The sequence below is a fragment of the Manis pentadactyla genome, chromosome 5 (assembly GCF_030020395.1).
Source record: "Manis pentadactyla isolate mManPen7 chromosome 5, mManPen7.hap1, whole genome shotgun sequence".
Taxonomy (NCBI): domain Eukaryota; kingdom Metazoa; phylum Chordata; class Mammalia; order Pholidota; family Manidae; genus Manis; species Manis pentadactyla.
Genome location: NC_080023.1, coordinates 150260176 through 150283367, shown reverse-complemented (window position 1 = coordinate 150283367; position 23192 = coordinate 150260176). Strand labels below are relative to the sequence as shown.

General features: G+C 37.9%; 1 protein-coding gene across 7 annotated transcripts in view; it reads left to right on the top strand.

Annotated features, from left to right (window-relative positions):
• Positions 1-23192, top strand: part of PTPRA (protein tyrosine phosphatase receptor type A) — a 237877-nt gene that overhangs the window by 65316 nt on the left and 149369 nt on the right. For 4 of the 7 annotated variants that reach the window (XM_036924667.2, XM_036924665.2, XM_036924664.2 and 1 more), the window contains exon 2: positions 11477-11550. The exons of the other annotated variants lie outside the window; for them this stretch is intronic. In XM_036924667.2, the coding sequence (XP_036780562.1) occupies positions 11518-11550 (33 nt within the window). In that variant the 5' untranslated portion in view covers positions 11477-11517. The remainder of the gene's footprint in view (positions 1-11476; positions 11551-23192) is intronic. 7 annotated transcript variants of the gene reach the window in all.

The following is a 23192-nucleotide window of genomic DNA, read 5'->3' as shown; positions in this document are numbered from 1 at the left end:
TTTATTAATTCAGTTATACTGATTAGGAAGTCTCACCAGCTGTGTACATTGCACCATACTTAGAAATTTTGTGATTATATGACAATTATGATATGTTTGAAACAGGGCTTTGAAACTTTCCATGCAGCTCCTTTTGGAGGGAGACCCTTTTCCTCCTGTAGCTATTGACATTGGTTATAGGCCCAATTCAACCGTGGGGTGAGAACACAGATTTTGGAATCAAATATACCTCGATTTGAGTCTCAGTCTTGCCACTTTCCAGTTATTTAACTGCTCTGTGTCACAGTTTTGTCTTCTGCAAAATGAAGCATTTATTTCCTGTGCTTGTTGTGAAGGTAATGTTAAATAATGTACATTATATAATTTGACACAGTGCCTGACACATTATAAGCACTGAATAAATGATTATTTTTCTGATCTTTTTGAACTGCTGCTATTGATGTATCTAGTTATCTCTGATTGGTAATTAGCCACCATTTAGCATCTTCTAAGATCTGACTGGGTTGACTGTTTGAAAGATTCCAGCAACATTCGCAGGCTTTGAAAAACAAAAAGTTGTCCAGGGAACAGAAACTAAGCAGTTATTAAAGCATTAAGTAGTAATGCTCATTATTACTTATACTTAATAAGGACTATCTCCATGGTTGCCTGAACCTTTATTTAATCCATTTAAAAAATTGCTGCTTCTCTTTTTCCTTTAAACCTTACTATAAAGTTCAAGAATAACCTAAACCAAAAAGAAACTGATGTCTTAGAATAGAGAAAGAGTCAGATTAGTAGGGCATACCATTAACTTTCATGGTGATGGAATTTTCTCTATTTTGAACTAGGGGAAAGACTTAAAGGAAAGAGCCCTTTTACAAGGCTTACAATGTGTAAGGGATTCTCCTAGGTTCTATGGATATTATTAAGACACAGTTCTTACCCTCAAGGATCTTACTGTCAGTTGTGGGAGGCTGTAAACAGTTGCAGTAGTTTGTGACAAGTAGTTTTCCTAGAGGTAATGATATATTCTAGTGGCTAAGAGAGAGGAAGGAGTCAGGACAACTAGGATTTCTGACTTGGGAAAAAAGGTAGACCAGAGTTGGCAAACTGTGATCTGACAATTTTTGCACAGCCCACAAACTAGGAATTGTTTTTATATCTTTAAATTGTTGGAAAAAAACAAAAGAAGAATATTTTATGACATGTGGAAATTATTTAAAATACAAATTTCAGTGTTCATAAGGTTTTATTGGATGACACCTATGCTCAAATTTTTTGTCTGTGGCTGCTTTTGTGCTACAACAGCAGAGCAGAATAACTGTGACAAGGCCTGTATTACTTGCAGAGCCAAATATTTACTATGTGGCTCTTTATAGGAAAAGTTTGCTGACATCTCAGATAGATGGTGATTTTTATCCACTGGGATAAGCAATTAAGGAGAAACAGATACAGAGTAAAATAACATTTATCTGAGTGTTGATTATCTGAATCAGAGGAACTTGCGAGACACGCAGTTCTAGAAGGCAAGGGCATACATAGACGTGGGGGTTCTGAGGAGAACTGGAGATAGAAGGGGAAAGAAAGGATGAGATCTAGAAGACTGGATGGAGGAGTCGTTCTTAGCCCTGGCTGCACATTGGAATTACCTGAGGTGTTAAACAAAACCCAAACACTGCGTCACCGCCCCCCCAACTCCCATCCCCACCCCAAGATTATGATGTACTTGAGCTGGGGTGGGAGCAGGGTGGTTTGGGCACTAGGATTTTTTAAAAGCCAGCTTTTGGAACTCCTAGTGTACAGTAAGAATGTTGGTGCCTTGAGAAGCACAAACATTTTAAGGGCAGTTCTGGATCTACTGTGAAGAAATGCTGATTGAGTGATGATGGGACCTGTGGGAGTGGTCAGATCTGCAGTTTGGTGGAATAAATAAGGATTGAGAACTCTTCTTTGGAGATCATTGTTGATTATCAGGAGCAATTTCTGTGGAGACCAACTGAGGGTGTATATCAAAGAGGTAGGGGAGGACAGACACTGTGTGAATTATTGAGAAGATTGATAGGGAATGAATGAAAAGGGGAAAGTGATAGCTGGGATGGGGAGGCACTGGATATATGGTTTGTTCAAGAGAAGTATTTTAAGTTGATAAAGTTTGAGCTCATTTATGTGCTGGGAAAGTCAGCACTCGGTAAGGAAACTGCTTGGAATGACACTATCAGATGTCACCATTCAGTTTTCATAGGAAAAGGAAATATTCAAATGTACATATGAATAGTTCTTGGAATAATCTTAATATTTTTGCCTTTTTGGAATTGTATGTTTAATGTACTTTCTACATGTAGACATATTACTAGCATAGCTGGAAAGGGAAATAGACCTAGGTATTGGGGCACAAAGCCATCAGCTGTTCTCTGCTCACCCCATTCACTGTCATCCTACCTAGGCCATTGAACCCATCTGTGAGGAAAGGAGGGTGAACTGAATAGGCTCCAGTCTCTTCTAAAAGTCTTTAGTTTAAAATAGTACATCTTTTTATTTTTTTATTTTGGTATCGTTAATGTACAATTACTTGAACAACATTATGGTCACTAGACTCCCCCTATTATCAAGTCCCCACCACATTACACCATTACAGTCACTGTCGATCAGAATAGTAAGATGCGATACAGTCATTACTTGTGTTCTCTGTGTATACTGCCTTTCCTGTGTCTACCCCCCACCGCCGCTACATTATGTGTGCTAATTGTAATGCCCCTTTTCCCCCCTTATCCCTCCCTTCCCACCCATCCTCCCTAGTCCCTTTCCCTTTGGTAACTGTTAGTCCATTCTTGGGTTCTGTGAGTCTGCTACTGTTTTGTTCCCTCAGTTTTTTCTTTGTCCTTATACTCCACAGATAAGTGAAATCATAAGATACTTGTCTTTCTCTGCCTGGCTTATGTCACTGAGCATAATACCCTCCAGCTCCATCTCCATGTTGTTGCAAATGGTAGGATTTGTTTTCTTTTTATGGCTGAATAATATTCCATTGTGTATATGTACCACATCTTCTTTATCCATTCATCTACTGATGGACACTTAGGTTGCTTCCATTTCTTGGCTATTGTAAATAGTGCTGCGATAAACATAGGGGTGCATATCTTTTTAAAACTGGGCTCCTGCGTTCTTAGGGTAAATTCCTAGGAGTGGAATTCCTGGGTCAAATGGTGTTTCTATTTGTAGTTTTTTGAGGAACCTCCATACTGCTTTCCACAATGGTTGAACTAGTTTACATTCCCACCAGCAGTGTAGGAGGGTTCCCCTTTCTCCACAACCTCATCAACATTTGTTGTTGTTTGTCTTTTGGATGTTGGCCATCCTAACTGGTGTGAGGTGATATCTCATTGTGGTTTTAATTTGCATTTCTCTGATGACTAGCGATATGGAGCATCTTTTCATGTGCCTGTTGGCCATCTGAATTTCTTCTCTGGAGAAGTGTCTGTTCAGCTCCTCTGCCCATTTTTTAATTGGCTTATTTGCTTTTTGTTTGTTGAGGTGCATGAGCTCTTTATATAATTTGGATGTCAACCCCTTATCGGATATGTCATTTATGAATATATTCTCCCATACTGTAGGATGTCTTTTTGTTCTACTGATGGTGTCCTTGGCTGTACAGAAGCTTTTTAGCTTGATATAATCCCACTTGTTAATTTTTACTTTTGTTTCCCTTGCCTGGGGAGATGTGTTTATGAGGAAGTCGCTCATGTTTATGTCCAAGAGATTTTTGCCTATGTTTTTTTCTAAGAGTATTATGGTTTCATGACTTACATTCAGGTCTTTGATCCATTTTGAATTTACTTTTGTGCATGGGGTTAGACAACAATCCAGTTTCATTCTCTTACTTGTAACTGTCCAGTTTTCCAACACCAGCTGTTGAAGAGGATGTCATTTCCCCATTGTATTTCCATGGCTCCTTTATCGTATATTAATTGACCATATGTGCTTGGGTTTATATCTGGGCTCTCTAGTCTGTTCCATTGGTCTGTGGCTCTGTTCTTGTGCCAGTACCAAATTGTCTTGATTACTGTGGCTTTGTAGTAGAGCTTGAAGTCAGGGAGCATAATTCCCCCTGCTTTATTCTTCCTTCTCAGGATTGCTTTGGCTATTCAGTGTCTTTTGTCATTCCATATGAATTTTAGAACTATTTGCTCTAGTTCATTGAAAATTGCTTTTGGTATTTTCATAGGGATTGCATCGAATCTGTATATTGCTTTGGGCAGGATGGCCATTTTGACAATATTAATTCTTCCTAGCCAAGAGCATGGGATGAATTTCCATTTATTAGTTTCCTCTTTAATTTCTCTTAAGAGTGTCTTGTAGTTTTCAGTGTGTATGTCTTTCACTTCCTTGGTTAGGTTTATTCCTATGTTTTTTATTCTTTTTGATGCAATTGTGAATGGAATTGTTTTCCTGATTTCTCTTTCTGCTAGTTTATCATTAGTGTATAGGAATGCAACAGATTTCTGTGTATGAATTTTGTATCCTGCAACTTTGCTGAATTCAGATATTAGATTTAGTAGCTTTGGAGTGGATTTTAAGGGTTTTTTATGTACAGTATCATTTCATCTGCAAGCAGGGACAGTTTGACTTCTTCCTTTCCAATTTGGATGCCTTTTATTTCTTTGTGTTGTCTAATTGCCATGGCTAGGACCTCCAGAATATGTGAATAAAAGCAGGGAGAGTGGGCATCCTTGTCTTCTTCACAATCTTAAAGGAAAAGCTTTCAGCTTCTCACTGTTAAGTATAATGTTAGCTGTGGGTTTGTCATATATGGCCTTTATTATGTTGAGGTGCTTGCCCTCTCTACCCATTTTGTTGAGTGTTTTTATCATGAATGTTGAATTTTGTCGAATGCTTTTTCAGCATCTATGGAGATAATCGTGTGTTTTTTTTTCCTTATTTTTGTTGATGTGGTGGATGATGTTGATGGATTTTCGAACGTTGTACCATCCTTGCATCCCTGGGATGAATCCCACTTGATCATGATGGTTGATCTTTTTGATATATTTTTGAATTTGGTTTGCTAATATTTTGTTGAGTATTTTTGCAGCTATGTTCATCAGGAATATTGGTCTGTAATTTTCTTTTTTTGTGGTGTCTTTGCCTGGTTTTGGTATTAGAGTGATGTTGGCCTCGTAAAATGAGTTTGGGAGTATTACCTCCTCTTCTGCTTTTTGGAAAACTTTAAGGAGGATGGGTATTCGGTCTTCACTAAATGTTTGATAAAATTCAGCAGTGAAAACATCTGGGCCAGGAGTTTTGTTCTTAGGTAGTTTTTTGATTACCAGTTCAATTTCTTTGCTGGTAATTGGTCTGTTCAGATTTTCTGTTTCTTCCTAGGTCAGCCTTCAAGGGTTGTATTTTTCTAGAATGTTGTCCATGTCTTCTGCATTATCCAGTGTGTTACCATACAGTTTTTCATGGTGTTCTGTCATAATTCTTTGTATTTCTGTGGTGTCTGTAGTGATTTTTCCTTTCTCATCTCTGATTCTGTTTATGTGTAGACTCTCTTTTTTTTCTTCATAAGTCTGGCTATGGGTTTATCTATTTTATTTTCTCAAAGAACCAGCTCCTGCTTTTATCAATTCTTTCTATTGTTTTATTCTTCTCAATTTTATTTATTTCTGCTTTAATCTTTATTATGTCCCTCCTTCTACTGACTTTGAGCCTCACTTGTTCTTTCTTTTCTAGTTTCATTAATTATGAGTTTAGACTGTTCATTTGGGATTGTTCTTTCCTGAGGTAGGCCTGTATTGCAATACATTTCCCTCTTAGCACTGCCTTCGCTGCATCCCACAGATTTTTGTGGTGTTGAATTAGTGTTTTCATTTGTCTCCGTATATTGTTTCATCTCTGTTTTTATTTGGTCATTGATCCATTGATTATTTAGGAGCATGTTTTTAAGCCTCCATGTGTTTGTGGGCTTTTTCATCTTCTTTGTGTAATTTATTTCTAGTTTCATACTTTTGTGATCCGAGAAGCTGGTTGGTACAATTTCAAACTTTTTGAATTTACTGAGGTTCTTTTTGTGGCCTAGTATATGATCTATTCTGGAAAATGTTCCATGTGCACTTGAGAAGAGTGTGTATCTTGTTGCTTTTGGATGGAGTGTTCTGTAAATGTCCATTAGGTCCATCTGTTCTAATATGTTGTTCAGTGCCTCTGTCTCTTTATGTGTTTTCTGTCTGGTTTAACTGTCCTTTGGAGTGAGTGGTCTGTTGAAGTTTCCTAAAATGAATGCATTGCATTCTATTTCCCCCTTTAATTCTATTTGTATTTGTTTCACATATGTAGGTACTCCTGTGTTGGGTGCATAGATATTTATAATAGTTATATTCTCTTGTTGTACTGACCCTTTTATCATTATGTAATGTCCTTCTTTGTCTCTTGTTGCTTTCTTTGTTTTGAAGTCTATTTTGTCTGATACAAGTACTGCAACTCATGCTTTTTTCTCCCTATCAGTTGCATGAAATATCTTTTTTCCATCCCTTTACTTTCAGCCTGTGTATGTCTTTGGGTTTGAAGCGAGTCTCTTTTAGGCAGCATATAGATGGGTCTTTTTTTTTTTCGTCCATTCAGTGACTCTGTCTTTTTATTGGTGCGTTCAGTCCATTTACATTTAGGGTGATTATCAATAGGTATGTACTTACTGCCATTACAGGCTTTAGATCCGTGGTTACCAAAGTTCAAGGGTAATTCCCTTACTATCTAACAGTCTAATTTAACTCACTTTGTATGCTTTTATAAACACAACCTAAAGGTTCTTTTTCTTTTTTCCTCCTTTGTCTTCCTCCTCCTTTCTTTGTATATTATGAATCATATTCTGTTCTCTTTGTCTATCCCTTGGGTGACATCTATTTGGCCTTAGGAATACTTTCATCTATAGAGTCCCTCCAAAATGCACTGTAGAAGTGGTTTGTGGGAGGTACATGCCCTCAGCTTTTGCTCATCTGAAAATTGTTTAATCCCGCCTTCAAATTAAATGATAACCTAACCGATTAGAGTATTCTTGGTTCAAGGCCCTTCTGCTTGATTGCATTAAATATATCATGACACTCCCTTCTGGCCTGTAAGGTTTCGTTGAGAAGTCTGATGATAGCCTAATGGGTTTTCCTTTGTATGTGATCTTTTATCTCTCTCTGGCTGCTTTTAAAAGTCTGTCTTTATCCTTGATCTTTGCCATTTTAATTATTATATGTCTTGATGTTGTCTTCCTTGGGTCTCTTGTGTTGGGAGATCTGTGCACCTCCATGGCTTGCGAGACTATCTCCTTCCCCAGATTGGGGAAGTTTTCAGCAGTTACCTCCTCAAAGACACTTTCTATCCCTTTCTCTCTTTCTTCTTCTGCTGGTATGCTTATAAGGCGAATATTGTTCTGTTTGGATTGGTCACACCGTTCTCTCAATATTCTTTCACTCTTAGAGATTCTTTTTTCTCTGTGTGCCTCTTTAGTTTCTGTTCCATTTACTATCTCTTCTACTACATCTAATCTGCTTTTAAATCCTCCATTGTATGTTTCATTTCAGATATGGAATTTCTTTATGATTGAGTCTCTGACTTAAATTTGTTCTTGATTTCTTGAATATTTTTCTGTACCTGTATAAGCATGTATATGATTTTTATTTTGAACTCTCAGGAAGACTGGTGAGTTCAGTTTCATTTGGCCCTTTTTCTGGGGTATGTGAGATTTTGGTCTGAATCAGGTTCTTTTGACATTTCATATTTCTGTGTTGTTCCCCCCTAGTTCCAGAAGCTTCAGTCTCTGGAGCTGCTCAGCCCCTAGAATGAGGTTGGGGGTTGTAGGGGAGCGGCACTGGTGCCTGTTGGGAGGAAAGATCTGTCTCCTGATTCCCGTCTGTGGTGCCTGTCTTCAGTGTCAGAGCCAGTGTGCCAAGCACACAGGTGTATGCCTCTGTGCTTTGCGTCTCTAGCTGTTGTAGGCGGGGGCATCCCTCATGTTGGCCTGACGCCAGCGCAGTCACTGACGGATTTCGAACAGGTGTGGGCAGGCTAGGAGGCAGGCGCAGCAGGCTGCGTGTCTCAGTGGGGGGCCTCGGAGCTGAGCAGCCAGCCAGGTGAAAGGAGCGCCTAAAGCTCCTCCAAGTTCCCAACCTTCTGTGCAGAGCACGCTCAAACAGCCTTGTCCAGCTCTCCCTTCTCCTGCGCAGCAAGCTCCGTTCAAACCCCGCCCCTTCAGCAGCCCTCTCGCTGGTAGGAATCCTCGCAGACCGCCTGTCTTTCCTCTGTCACAGAGTGGCCGTGTGTGGATCCTGTCCTCGACCTATGGCTGGAATCTCAATCTCAAGCAGTCTGCCTGTTCCAACTCCCCAACCTCCAGAGCACCACACAGTGTACATTTCTGCTCGCAATTCAGATCTCCAGGGCTAGGTGTTCAGCAGTCCCAGGCTTCCACCCCCTCCCCTCTCTGTTTCTCTTCCTCCCGCCGGTGAGCTGGGGTGGGGGAAGGGCTTGGGTCCTGGCGGATTAAGGCTTTCATATGTTACTCTGTTTCGTGAGGTCTGCTCTGTTCCTGAGGTCTGTATGCAGTCTGGTTCAGTCTTCTTCCTTGTTGCTGTTTTAGGGTTAGTTGTATTAATTAACTATATTTTCGTACTATTTGTGGTTTTGGGAGGAGTTCTCCATCTCACCTCTCATGCCACCATCTTGAATCCTAAACTAGTACATCTTTTAACTAAACAAATGAGGAAGCTGAGCTTATGAAATTCTAATCTTTTAGTTCCTTAGTGCATGGGCATGTGCATTATTTGAAGAATTCCGTCTGTTTGGCTATAATTTACCCCTTGGGGAATTTGAGCACATTGTGTACAAAATAATAATTTATCCTGGCATTAGAATATTTCTTAAGGGGTAAAATTTAACAAAGTCTTCCTTTAATTTTTAAAAAAATTCAAGTATCGTTGATATGCAATCTTATGATGGTTTCAAATACACAACAGTGATTCAGCGTTCACCCGTATTATCAAGTCCTCACCCCCTCCATTGCAGTGCACATCTTAATATTATGGAGTCATTAATTGTATTCTCCATGCTGTACTAACATACCCATGACCTACCTATATTGTGATTGCAAATTATTGTGCCCCCTAATCTCCTCCCTCTCCCCTACTCTCCCCAACTCCTCTCCTTTGGTAACCACTAGTCCCGTTTTGGTGTCTGTGAGTCTACTGCTATATTGTTCCTTCTGTTTTGCTTTGTTTTTATGCTCCGCAAATGAGTGAAATTATTTGGTATTTGTCTTTCTCCACCCGACTTATTTCACTGAGCATGATAGTCTCAGGATCCATCCATGTTGTTCCAAATAGCAGGATTTCTTTTCTTTTTATGGCTGAGTAATATTTCATTGTGTATGTGTATTACATCCTCTTTATCCTTTGTTGGACACTTAGGTTGCTTCCATATCTTGGCTCTTGTAAATAGTGCAACGATAAACATTGGGGTGCATCTGTCTTTTCAAATCACGGGTCTTGTTTTCTTTGGGTAAATTCCTAGCAGTGGAATTCCTGAGTCAAATGGTATTTCTATTTTTAGTTGTTTGAGGAGCCTCCATATTTCTTTCCACAATGGCTGCACCAATTTACATTCCCACCAACAGTGTAGAAGAGTTCCATTTTCTCCTCCTTTGATTTCTTTTTATTATTTACAAATAATAGATGATAGTTAAGGAATGCTTGGAAGCACAGAGGTCCCACCATTGTTAACATTTTGGTTTATTTATTGGGAGCTGTCTGTCCCCCCCAGTGGCTTTTGTTTCTTCAGTGTAAGTACACTAAATATATGTGGCAGTTGGGTTTCCAGGAAGCCAACTGAGATGGAGTAGGAGGGTAAAGGATTTATTGTTGGAGTAATGCCTGTGAAGAAGGAAGTTTTGGTCTGGGAAGCCATATCAGATTGCAGTGCACACCTGACAAAGTCTCTGGCAGGCCAGATTGCCCAATAGAGGAGAACCTCACTGGGCAGGCATGCCAGGCCCTTGGACCACCACATTGTCCAGTCATTGACTGGGAGCAGTCCCAAGGAAAGAGTGCTCTCTGCTTGAAAGCTGACATGGATTTTAAAGGAGTTCACAGCAGGAAGCTCTCAGCTAACCACACACCTTGCAGGTGGGCAGCAAGTCCTTTCTTGAAGGAGGATATGAACATTTATCTTTGTGTCTGCCATGACATTAAATTCTGTATCCTGCCTTTTCTCTTTAACATAAGTGGGTTATTTTGTCATGTTCATTAACTTTCAAAATGGATATGTAACATTCTATCAAGTGCTTGCTTAGTTTATGTATCCATTCCCAAAATTCCCTAGAATTCCTGTTTCTAAATTTTCCATATTAATAAAAATAGAGTAATGACTGTCTTATGTATGAAGTTCTTTACTGTTTTTAGAATTATTTTCTTAAAGAGATTTCCAGAAGAGCAATAGATTGAAGAGTGCTCTTTGTGTCGAAAGGGGTTGTCTTTCACAGTGTCAGTGAGCAACCTGTGACATTAGATCCTGAATAGCTTCAAACCTTGTTTTATTCATCTTGGTCAATCTATAGCTGAAAAATGTTGTCTCTTCCCTGTTTCTGACCTACACCCTCAATTGGTGTTTAGTGGTCTATGAATTGAGGGATGTGGTTAACTCAATCATCTGTCCAAAGGTCCAAAGGGGTGAGGAAGATAATGACAAGAACAAGGGCTCCAGAATCAGATTGGCTGGGTTCAGATCCTAACTGTTGTTTACCACTTTCTGACCCTAGGCAAGTCTCTGTATCAGCTTATTTACCTGAATAGTGAGATTAACGATAGCATCTGATTTATAGGGCTATTCTGAGGTTAAATGAGGTAAAACACATATACTTAAATACAGCTGTTATTTCAGTATAAATTTGATTATTTTAGTACCTTAAGAATTAGAATGGGAGAGAATATTTAACTCAGACTCTACTGTTTTTCTAAGAGAAGAAACTGATGCCGAAAGAGGTTAATAGATTTGGCCTGGGTCACTTAGCTAATGAGTTACAGGGCTTAGACCTGAACTTGGGTCTTTGACCAGTACAGGAATTTTTAACCTTGGCATTTGGGGATAATTCTTTGTAATGGGAGGACTGTCCTGTGATTTATAAGACAATCAGAATTATCTTTAGGCATTGCCAAATGTCCCCTAGGGGGTAAACAGTTGTGCAGTGGAGTAGTCCAAGTTTTGGGATAAGGGAGGAATGTTCCTCTCTGCCTCCACTGGAAAGAAAGACCTAATTTCCCACTGAATTCAGTTCTCACATGCTCTTCAGTGATCTCAACTGACTGTTTAATATTTAGGATGGTTCTTTGTCCTATGGCTCCTAGTTCAACACTGCTCTGTCAAACATCTTGTTAGAGTATATTCCTCTCCCCAGGAACAATCTATGGGTTTAAATAGAACTGTTTTTATCTTTCTTAAGTTTTTTTTCCTTTGGTGATTACAGGTGGCACAACTAAAAAAAAGGTATTTATGGAATTCCAATGAATGGTGATGTATGATGCAGTTCAGATAATTAAGGTAAGAGAAATAAAACCAGAGCTGTGAGGAGGCTTTGTTACCCAAGTTAGTGACCTCACAAAATAAAGCTAAAATCAGGTTCTCTTCCACTCCATTTTATTTCTAAACTGTAAGAGTAATTCTTGTGATTAAAACTTTTTTTTATGATTTCTTAAACTTTTTTTGTGATTAAAAACATTATAATTATCATCATTTAAAATGATGGCTTTCAACCTGGTCATCATGACTCAGAATCACCTAAAGAGCTTTACAAAAAAAACCCCAAAGTCTATGTCCTGTCATTCTGCCCTTGTTGAATTGAAATTTTTGTAATCAGAGCACAAGTGATCCTTGGTGAAAAGCTGATGCACTAGAGAGTCAAAGAATGCAATACTTGTCTTATATTTATATATAGCACTAAGTAACTTGTATTTAAAGGAAAAGCAGGTTTTTATTATTCAGCCTTCCATTGCTCCAAGTTTTTACTGGGAGTGTAAACCACTACTACAGCTTTGGAAAACTGTTGGGTATTTTCTACAAAGCTAAACGTACATATATACTCAATGACCCAGGAATTCCACTCCTAGGTATTTACCCTTGAGAAATGAAAACATGTTTATAAAAGATGTGCATATAAGCATTCACTGTAGCTTCTTTTTATAAAAAATAATGCTAATTTTTGTTAAGGTATTATTGATATACACTCTTATGAAGGTTTCACATGAAAAACAATGTGGTTACTACATTTACCCATATTATCAAGTCCCCACCCATACCCCAATGCAGTCACTGTCCATCAGTGCAGCAAGATGCCACAGGTCCACTCTGTGCCTTCTCTGTGTTACACTGTTCTCCCTGTGATCCCCCACACCATGTGTGTAGCTTTCTTCATAATAGTCAAAAAATGGAAATAATCAAATATCCAAAACAGGCAAACAGATAAATTGTGATACATTCATACAATGGAATTCTACTCAGCAATAGAAAGGAACAAACTACCAAACGCACACAACAGTGTGGATGAATCTCACAGATAGAAAGAAGGTTGAGTGAAAGAAGCCAGACACAAAAAACAGCAGATGTAGTTCAGTTACGAGAAGGTAAGCTAGTGGCTCCTCTAGCAGAAGGTGGGAAGTTGTGACCAGACGGATCTATGAAAGAGCCTCTGCAGTGCTGGAAAGGTTTTATATGTTAATGTACTCATGTACATATGTTTTTTTCTTTCTTTCTTGTAAAATATACATTATATAAAATTTACAGTTTTTACCATTTTTAAGTGTGTGATTCATTGGCATTGTTTATTTACATTGTTGTGCAGCCAGTACCACCATCCATCTCCAGAATTTTTTCATCTTTCCCCAACTGAAACTCTTAACTCCTTACACACAAAGCCCCCATTCTCCCCTCCCCACAGACAACCACCATTCTACTTTCTGTCTTTGGATTTGACTGCTGTAAGGTACCTCATGTAAGTCGGATCATACAGTATCCTTTTGTGTCTGGTGTCTGGCTTATTTCAGTTAGCATAGTGTCTCAGGGTTCATCCATGTTATAGCATATATCAGAATTTACTTCCTTTTAGGTTGAATAATATTCTGTTGTATGTATATACCACATTTTATTTTCCTATTCATTCTTCAATGGATATTTGAGTTGTCTCCACTTTTGGCTGTTGTGAATAATGCTGCTGTTATGAATATTGATAAACAAATATCTGTTCAAGTCTCTGCTTTCAGTTCTTTGGGATATATACTTAGAAGTGGAGTGCTGGATCAGATGGTAATTTTATGTTCAATATTTTGAGGAACCGCCATCCTGTTTTCCACAGTGGCTGCACGGTTTTATATTCCCAACAGCAGTGCACAAGGGTTCTTTTTTTTTCTGTATCCTCACCAGCTTTGCTTTCTGTTTTTTGTTTGTTTCTTTGTTTTAATAATAGGCACCCTAATGTGTGTAAAATGGTATCTTGTTGTGGTTTTGATTTGCATTTCTCTAATGATTAGTGATGTTGAGATCTTTTCATGTGCTCATTGGCCATTCGTATATTTTCTTTGGAGAAATGTCTATTCAGGCTCTTTGCCCATTTAAAAAATTGGGTTGTCATATGTCTTTTTCAAAGGTGAGATTACTAGGTATGTTCTGTAACTTGGTTAAACATTTCTAATTCTTACTGTAATGTGAACATACAAGGTTATAAAGAAAGTACTGCAAGGGAGCCTGAAGTAAACATGTTCTCCAACTCCCATTCCGCTCTGCTGAGACAGTCGTTAGTTGTTTTTGAGGCTGTTTTTTGATGATCTTCATAATTCTAGATTACGTATTTACATGTCTTTCTTTCTTTTATCTTTTAAAAAAAATCAATTTACCCCAAAAATTAATTTACCGCAATTTTCTGCTTCTCCAATATGAATGATGAGGATTTTTCTCACACTCCACCCCCATTATTTTTTGTTTTTCTGTCCTCTATTAGTCTCCTGGGGCTGCTATAACAAATTACCATGAACTGAGTGGTTTCAACAACAGAAATTTATTGCCTCACAGTTCTGAAGGCTAGAAGTCCATAATCAAGGTGTTGGCAGGCTTGCTTCCTTCTGAGGGTGTTGGGGGGAGGGGTTTTGTGCCTTGCTCCTCTTCTAGCCCTTAATAGCCTCAGGCATTCCTTGCTCTGTAGGTGGCATTCTCCCTGTGTCTTCACATCATCTGAACGGCTCTGCCTTCCCTTTATGTCTGTCTCTGTGTCCAAATTTCCCCTTTTTTATGTTACCAGTCATACTAGGTTAGGGCCCACCCTAATGACCTACCTCATCTTAACTTAGTTATTTGCAAAAACCCTGTTTCCAAATAAGATCATATTCACATATACTAAGGGTTAGGACTTAACATCCTCTTGGGGGCAATAGTGCAATAGTTCAACTTCTCTCAGAAGCACTCTTGAACTTTTATTTTTTTGTGTGTTAATTGTTAGGTGTATTTCTTGACCCACTTTGTGGGAAGATATTGGCACCTCTACCTTGCTGTCAGGTACAGTTTTCAGTTCAACTTGTCAAAGTTTTAACCTCCACATATTTGTTCTGTGTTCTACACAGCCAAGCCTTTCATAGTTCATAGGTTATCTCTAAAACTGAGTAGCCAGTAAGTAGTATTTTCATTATTATAGCTAAGTAAATATTGTTCATCGTCAGGCCAGGCATTGTTTTTTGGGTTAATATTTCTTTCCTTGTAGGTTCAATGTCACGGACCCTGGGCTGTTCAAAGGAGAAAGTGAAGAAAAAGTTAATTCTTGTTTTAAAACTATCAGTTGCTTCCAGTCATATCTTTATTTCATATTTAGACCATTTTTTCTCCTGAAGTTCTTCATTTTCTGTTTTTCTTGTCTGTCTGTTTTTATTATTGTCTCACTTTTTCCCAAGCTCTTAATCATACACATTAGTCTGTCAAGATCCTGTTCCAATTCGTACTAACTGTTTTAGGCCATCTGCACAACTGTATTCTTGAGATTTTCCTTGCTGCATTTTTGAGTTGGATCTACTCCACTGATCTTAGATTTCAGTCTTCCCTTTTTTTTAATTTAAAAAGAATTCTTTTTAAAAATTTTGTTGGAGTTTGTTTCATGTAACTCCTTGAGAGAAAGTGTACATGGTAAATAAACTTGGATTCTGGTGTCCTTTCCTCATGTTTGAGTGGTGGTTAGGTTGGGTATAGAATTCTATTGCAGATTATTTTCCCTCAGAACTTTGAAGTCAGTGCTGTTGGCATTCATTGTTCTAATTTGTGGGAATTAGAAATTGTTTCATTTTTGTTTCCAGTAGGAAATTAATTTTCTCCCTTTTTTGGAAGCTTCTCTGTTATATATCCCATATATTTTATAATTCCGTAGTGGTATACTTGATGGCCCCCTTAATCTGAAGATTCATATTTAATGAATCTTTTTCATATTTAATGAATTGTCTTATGTTATTTTCTTAGACAATGCCCTCCCCTCCATTTCCTTGCTTTTTCTGTCAGAAACTTTCTGAAATTGGGCTTCCTGGATTGTTTGTGTAATGTTCTTATCTATTCTCTCTTGTTTTCTTTGCCTTTGGTTCCTTCTTCTGCGAGATATTCATTGTTTATCTTGGTCTGATGATCCTTGCCTGTTCTTTATTTTAATTTATTTCTTTATTGAAGTATCTTTGATATACAATCTTATGTTGGTTTCAAATATACAACACAGTACTTCAACAGTTACTCATATTATTAAATCCTCACCCCCACTAGTGCAGTTACTATCTGTCAACACAGGAAGATGTTACAGAATCATTGACTGTATTATTATCTCCCTGACCAACTTGTATTATGGTTGAGAATTTTTATGCCCCTTTAACCCTCTTACCCTCCTTACGCACGCACCCCAGACCCTCCCCCATGGTAACCACCAGTCACTTCTCAGTGTCTGTCAGTGAGTCTACTGCTGTTTTGTTCATTTTGTTTTGCTTTGTTTTTAGATTCCACATATAAGTGAAATCATATGGTATTTGTCTTCCTCCACCTGGCTTATTTCACTGAATATAATAATACTCTATAGATCCTTCCATGTTGTTGCAAATGTCAGGATTTCTTTTCTTTCTATGGCTGAATAATATTCCATTGCGTGTAAGTACCACATCTTTATCCATTCATCTATTCACGGACACTTAGGTTGCCTCTATATCTTGGCTATTGCAAATAATATGGTGATATCATAGGGGTGCATATATCTTTTCAGATCAGGAATTTCTCTGGGTAAATCCTGGAAGTGGAATTACTGGGATGAATGGTATTTCTATTTTTTGTTTTTTTGAGGAACCTCCATACTGCTTTCCACAATGGCTACACGAATTGACATTCCCACCAACAGTGTAGGAGGGTTCCCATTTCTCCACATCCTCACCAACAGTTATTATTTCTCATCTTTTGAATAGTGGCCATTCTAACTTATGTGACCCTTGTCTGTTTTTTCATTTTTAAGGATGAAAAATTAGAAAAACTGAACAAAAACCCTGAGTATGTAGGCAGGACTTGTCACCGGGCAGAGTGTGTAAGAGTTGGCTCTTACACTTTGAAGAATGCAAAGGGCTTCCCCCTGGAGTACTTACTTTCATATCAGCAGCTCTGGGTTTCTGTAGTCAGTGTGTTTACTATTTTCATAAAATATCCCCTCTGATGCTGTCTCTCTCTCTCCTTCTCTCCCTCTCTCGCTTTCTCTCTTTTTTTCTTTTTATGAGGGTTAACAGTTGACTATAGCATTAGCCCTCTTTGTTCTTTTGTTCTTATCTTTCCAGCTTTATTTAGCCCCTGCTATATGTTCATGCATATTCTTCTTTAATACAGGTAGAAATTTCAATAATCAAGGAACATGTAGAATACTCCTTAGGGAAAACATTTGGCTTAGGGAAAACATTTGGGTGTAAAGTCTTAAGAATTTGGGTTCTCTGATACTGAATTACGTGGAATTTGAGTTCCTCATCTTGAACATGTACGTTAAGGTGAGGGCTTGTTCTGAGCCATGAAAATCAAGGCAAAGTATATTATTTGAATACAAATAGTCATTTTGGCCGTAGGAAAGGATTAGTGAGTATAAAGAAAAATAAGGAACACATCAAGGGGGTTACTTGGATATTGCCTGCAGTGTACTGGACTTTGTGATAGAGGTTTTATATTATTACATGTGGATATATTTACATGTATTTGACATTATTTTATAGCACTCCTAGCAATCTTCTGATATTGGTGGGAGAGCTGTTTTAAAGACGAGGAGATGAAAACTCAAAAGTTAAACATCAAGCTATAGTACTGACAGAGCTAAGATTCAAATACAAGTTTGTGAAACTCTGCATTCGATACTTTTTTTTTCATTCCACTGTGTTGCCTTTCTTAGGAAATAATTCCTTTCTCAGTGTCTCATGTATGATGAAAAATACACTGTTTCTAAACCAAGCAGTGTTAGTCCTTTTTTCTTCACAAGTATTGGACACTTGCTGAGGGTAAAACACTTTTTGGGATTCAGGAAATTAGAAGACTTGGATTTTACTCTCAAGTAGTATATAGTGTAAGTTGGGGACACAAAAAAGAAGTTTGTCTGTGAGCTGTGAACTCACTGATGACAGGCTTTAATTTGCTTTCAAAACCCAGCACCTGGCTTTTCAGTGAAAATTTGGCAAATGACTGAACTGGAAAATGAACCTAAGGCCAAGAACTTTGTCTTTTTCTTCTTCAAATCCCTAACTTTTAATGCAATGACTGTCCTGTAATAGGAGTCCAATAAATATTGATCTGTGAAAGGTAGAGGAAGAAAAGCTATTGTAGCTAAAATTGAGTACTCATTGTGTCAAAGAGAACCAGGAAACAGAAACTTTTGAGAAAGGAGGTAGCTATCACAGAACAAATCCAAGTTGAAAATGAAAACTATGGGGAAAACATTGGATTTGATTAGGAGGTTATTTATAGATTTGAGTGTGAAGGCATTAAGAACATAATGAGGCCATTAAGGAGAGGGGGAAAGTGAGGAAATAAAAGCAAAGTACATCTTACACAAATGGGTGATATGAGGAAAGAAAGAGGAGGTGGTAGGGTTAAATGGGAAGATTATTTTATATTTTTAAAAATCTGTTTGGAACATCTGTGCCTGTTTGCAAATAGAAGGAAATGAGGGCTGGAGAGGGAAAGATAAGGTACCAGAAGGAAAAACATAGTTTGAGAGGAAAGATCTTAGTTGGGACCAAGGACACAGAGATTATTAGCCCTTGAAATGATGAGAGAATCTGTTTTTCTAGTTCTAGAAACAGAAACAGACTAGAAGCCCTTTAGAGGAGGGAGAAGTGTGTCCTCTTGTCACTGAAGCCATCTGTCTAGAGGGAGCTTGGGCTACTGTGCTGAAAACTGACAAAGGATGGATGTTTTCTGCACAACACTGAGACCCTGGGCATGATACTTGGGAACTGTGGTTGGCAGCTTGAGATGGGAATGAACCAGATGCTGTACATAATGCACAAATCAAGATGGCAGTGTTTTGTGGATAGGGAATTACAGGATAGTGATTGTCTTAGTCCACTCAGGCTGCCTAAACAAAATACTGTAGACCGGGTGGCTTCAACAACTGAAACTTAATTTCTCACAGTTCTGGAGATGGAAGTTCAAGATCAAGGTTTCAGAAAGGTTGGTGTCTGGTGAGAAGTTTTTCCTTGGATTGCAGACAGCTGACTTCTCCTTGTGTCCTCATGGGGCCTTTTCTTGATGCATGGTTGGTTGGGATGGGGTAGGAGAAAGGAGGGAAATCTTTCTTCATCTCATAAAGCCACTAATCCTATCATGAGGGCTTTACCTCCATGATCTAATCTAACTTTAATTACCTTCCAAAAGCCCCATCTCCAAATATAGTGTAGATTAGAGCTTTAGCATAGTAATCTGGGGGAGAGGAGGAGGGAACAAACATTCCGTCTATAACAGAGGTTTACTTTTTTTCACTCTTCTCTTATATAAGTGATTCAAAGGTTTTTATAATTTTCAGTAACTTTATAATATTTCATTAGCAATATTGGATCCCTGTCATGTGTAGGTTTTATTTTAATGTTGGGAAAACAATAAAGTAAGAAAATTCCTGCCTTGAGGTTTCTGGTCTTACGTGTTTGTACTTACTGTAAAAAGAAAAATTAGTGAATGGTACATAGCATTTATAGACTAAGTACCAAATAAGTAGAGTAGATATACTTCACAGAGATTTAAATTATATAGCAGTATACCTTGAGGTCATTTCCCCATAGCTTCTGAACATTTAAATCTTACCACTTTTATTAATATGTGCCAATTTGAGTTGAGAGGTGAAAAAAGTACCTAGTTGCTTTAATTTGCTTTATCGTGATTATTAGGAGGGATGAATTTTTTTATTAAAGTATCATTGATGTACAATCCTATATGTTTCAGATGTACAACACAGTGGTTCAGCAGTTACCCATATTATTAAATCCTCATCCCCTTTAGTACAGTTACTGTCAACATAGAAAAATGTTACAGAATCATTGACTATGTCCTTCATGCTGTACTACTGTCCCCATGACCAACTTATATTGTGATTGTGAATTATTGTGCCCCTTTATCCCCCTCCCAACTCCACCTGTCCCAACCCCTCTGCCTTGGTAACCACTAGTCACTTCTCAGTGTCTATGAGTCTACTGCTGTTTTGTTCCTTCTGTTTTGCTTTGTTTTTATATTCCATATATAAGTGAGATCATATGGTATTTGTCTTTTTCCGCCTGGCTTATTTCACTGAACGTAAAACTCTCTAGATCCATCTATGTTGCAAATGGCAGGATTTGTTTTCTTCTTATGGCTGAATAATATTCCATTGTGTATATGTACCATATCTTCTTTAGCCATTCACATATTAATGGACACTTAGGTTGCTTCCATATCTTGGCTACTGCAAATAGTGTGTGGTGATAAACACAGGGGTGCTTATATCTTTTCAAATCAGGGATTTTGTTTTCTTTGGGTAAATACCTAGAAGTGGAATTACTGCATTGAATGGTATTTCTACTTTTAGTATCTTGTGGAACCACCATACTGCTTTCCATAGTGGTTGCACCAATTTACATTAGTAGGGGTGAATTTTCTTCATTTATCATTGTTTCACTTTCTGTGAATTGTCTGTTCATGCCTTTTGTCCACCTTCCATGTTTGTACTTACGATTTGTAAACACTTTTAAAAATAAGGTTATTTAACCCTTTGCCCATAACGTTTTACAAATGTTTTTCCTAGTTTCTTTTTCTTTTATTAAGGTATTATTGATATACACTCTTATGAAGGTTTCACATGAAAAAGCAATGTGGTTACTACATTTACCTGTATTATCAAGTCCCCACCCATACCCCAGTGCAGTCACTGTCCATCAGTGTAGTAAGATGCCACAGATTGACTGTTTGCCTTCTCTTTGCTTCACTGTCTTCCCTGTGACTCCTCACACCATGTGTACTAAACATAATACCCCTCAATCCCCTTCCCCTCCCTCCCCACCTGACCCCCCCACTCCTCCCCTTTGGTAACTGCTAGTCCCTTCTTGGAGTCTGTGAGTCTGCTGCTGTTTTGTTTCTTCAGTTTTGCTTTGTTGTTATACTCCACAAATGAGGGAAATCATTTGGTACTTTTCTTTCTCCGCCTGGCTTATTTCACTGAGCCATGATATCCTCCAGCTCCATCCATGTTGTTGCAAATGGTAGGATTTGTTTCTTTCTTATGGCTGAATAGTATTCCATTGTGTGTATGTACCACATTCTTTATCCATTCATCTACTGTTGGACACTTAGGTTGCTTCCATACCTTGGCTATTGTAAAAAGTGCTGTGATAAACAGGGCTGCATATGTCTTTTTGAATCTGAGAACTTGTATTCTTTGGGTAAATTCCAAGGAGTGGAATTCCCAGGTCAAATGGTATTTCTATTTTTAGTTTTTTGAGGAACCTCCATACTGCTTTTCACAATGGTTGAACTAGTTTACATTCCCACAAGCAGTATAGGAGGGTTCCCCTTTCTCCACATCCTCGTCAGCATTTGTTGTTCTTAGTCTTTTCGATGCTGGCCATCCTTACTGGTGTGAGGTGATATCTCATTGTGGTTTTAATTTGCATTTCCCTAATGATTAGTGTTGTGGAGCATCTTTTCATGTGTCTGTTGGCCATCTCCTAGTTTCTTATTTTAATTTAAATTTTGTTTATGATGTTTTGTTGGCATACAGGAGTTTAAACATTTTATGTATTTGAAGTTATTCAGTGTTTAAAAAGTGCTGCTGCACCCCAAGAATAGGTACTTGCAAATGTTATTTATCAAATTGTTTAATAATTTATTTCTATTTATGTATGTTATAATATGTTATTGGTATTTATACTTACATTTTAAACCATATGGAATATGTACCAACTGGATATAATTAAATAATCCATTTATTTTCCCCTGATTTGAAATGCTTTCTTTATAATATATTTAATACTTACATATACAGATTTTCTTGTTTGTTAATCTGTTCCTGAACCATTGTACAAAATTTTAGTGAAGTTAATTATATAATAGCTCATAATATTAGTACCTTTTCATTATTTGTTTAAAAAAATTCCTGGACTATGCTCACCTGTTTATATATTTGAAGTTTGGTTTTTTTTAAAAAATAATTTAAGACTCGCTAGCTGCAAAAATAGTACAGAGTTCCCGTTTATACTTCATACAGTGTGCTCCAGTGGTAACATCTTGTATAATCATAGTGCATTTTCAAAAGCAGGAAATTGGAATTGGTATAATACTGTTCACTAAAAAACAGATATTATTAAGCAAATAACCCTATTAAAAAATGGGCAGAGGATATGAACAGACACTTCTCCAAGGAAGAAATTCAGATGGCCAACAGGCACATGAAAAGATGCTCCATCTCGCTAATTATCGGGGAAATGCAAATTAAAACCACAGTGAGATATCACCTCACACCAGTTAGGATGGCCAACATAGAAAAGTCTAGGAACAACAAATGCTGGTGAGCATGTGGAGAAAGGGCAACCCTCCTACACTGCTGGTGGGAATGTAAACTAGTTCAACCATTGTGGAAAGCAGTATGGAGGTTCCTCAAAAAACTCAAAATAGAAATACCATTTGACCCAGGAGTTCCACTCCTAGGAATTTACCCCAAGAATGCAGGATCCCAGTTTCAAAAAGACATATGCACCCCTATGTTTATCACAGCACTATTTACAATAGCCAAGAAATGGAAGCAACCTAGGTGTCCAACAGTAGATGAATGGATAAAAAAGATGTGGTACATATACACAATGGAATATTATTCAGCCATAAGAAGAAAACAAATCCTACCATTTGCAACAACATGGGTGGAGCTAGAGGGTATTATGCTCAGTGAAATAAGCCAGGCAGAGAAAGACAAGTACCAAATGGTTTCACTCATCCGTGGAGCATAAGAACAAAGCAAAAACTGAAGGAACAAAACAGCAGCAGACTCACAGAACCCAAGAATGGACTAACAATCTCCAAAGGGAAAGGGACTGGGGAGGGTGGGTAGGAAGGGAGGGAGAAGGGGAACAAGGGACATTATAATTAGCACACATAATGTAGGGGTGGGTGCACAGGGAAGGCAGTATAGCACAGAGAAGACAAGTAGTGACTCTATAGCATCTTACTACACTGATTGGAAGTGACTGTAATGGGGTATGTGGTGGGTACTTGATAATGGAGAGAATCTAGTAAGCACAGTGTTGCTCATGTGATTGTATATTAATGATACCAAAATAAAAAAATATATCTGTGAAGCATTTGCCTTAGACCTGGCACGTTGTGCATGCTTAATAAATAGTAGGTGTTCATTGTGGAAAAAAAACCCAAACAAGTATTATTTAGGTTTTTGCCACATTTTATATTTGTGTGTATATGTGTTTATGTTTTTGGTGTATATTACTGTGAAATTTTATCAGATGTGTAGATTTGTATAACCCCAGCCACAGTCAGGATATAGAACTGTTTGATCATCACAAATTAAAAATCCTTTTCATGCCTACCCCTTTACATCAGATCTGCTTACCAACTTTAAACTTTGGCAATCTATCACTATAGTCACTTCAAGAATGGTGTATAAGTGAAATTATACAGTGTATATAATT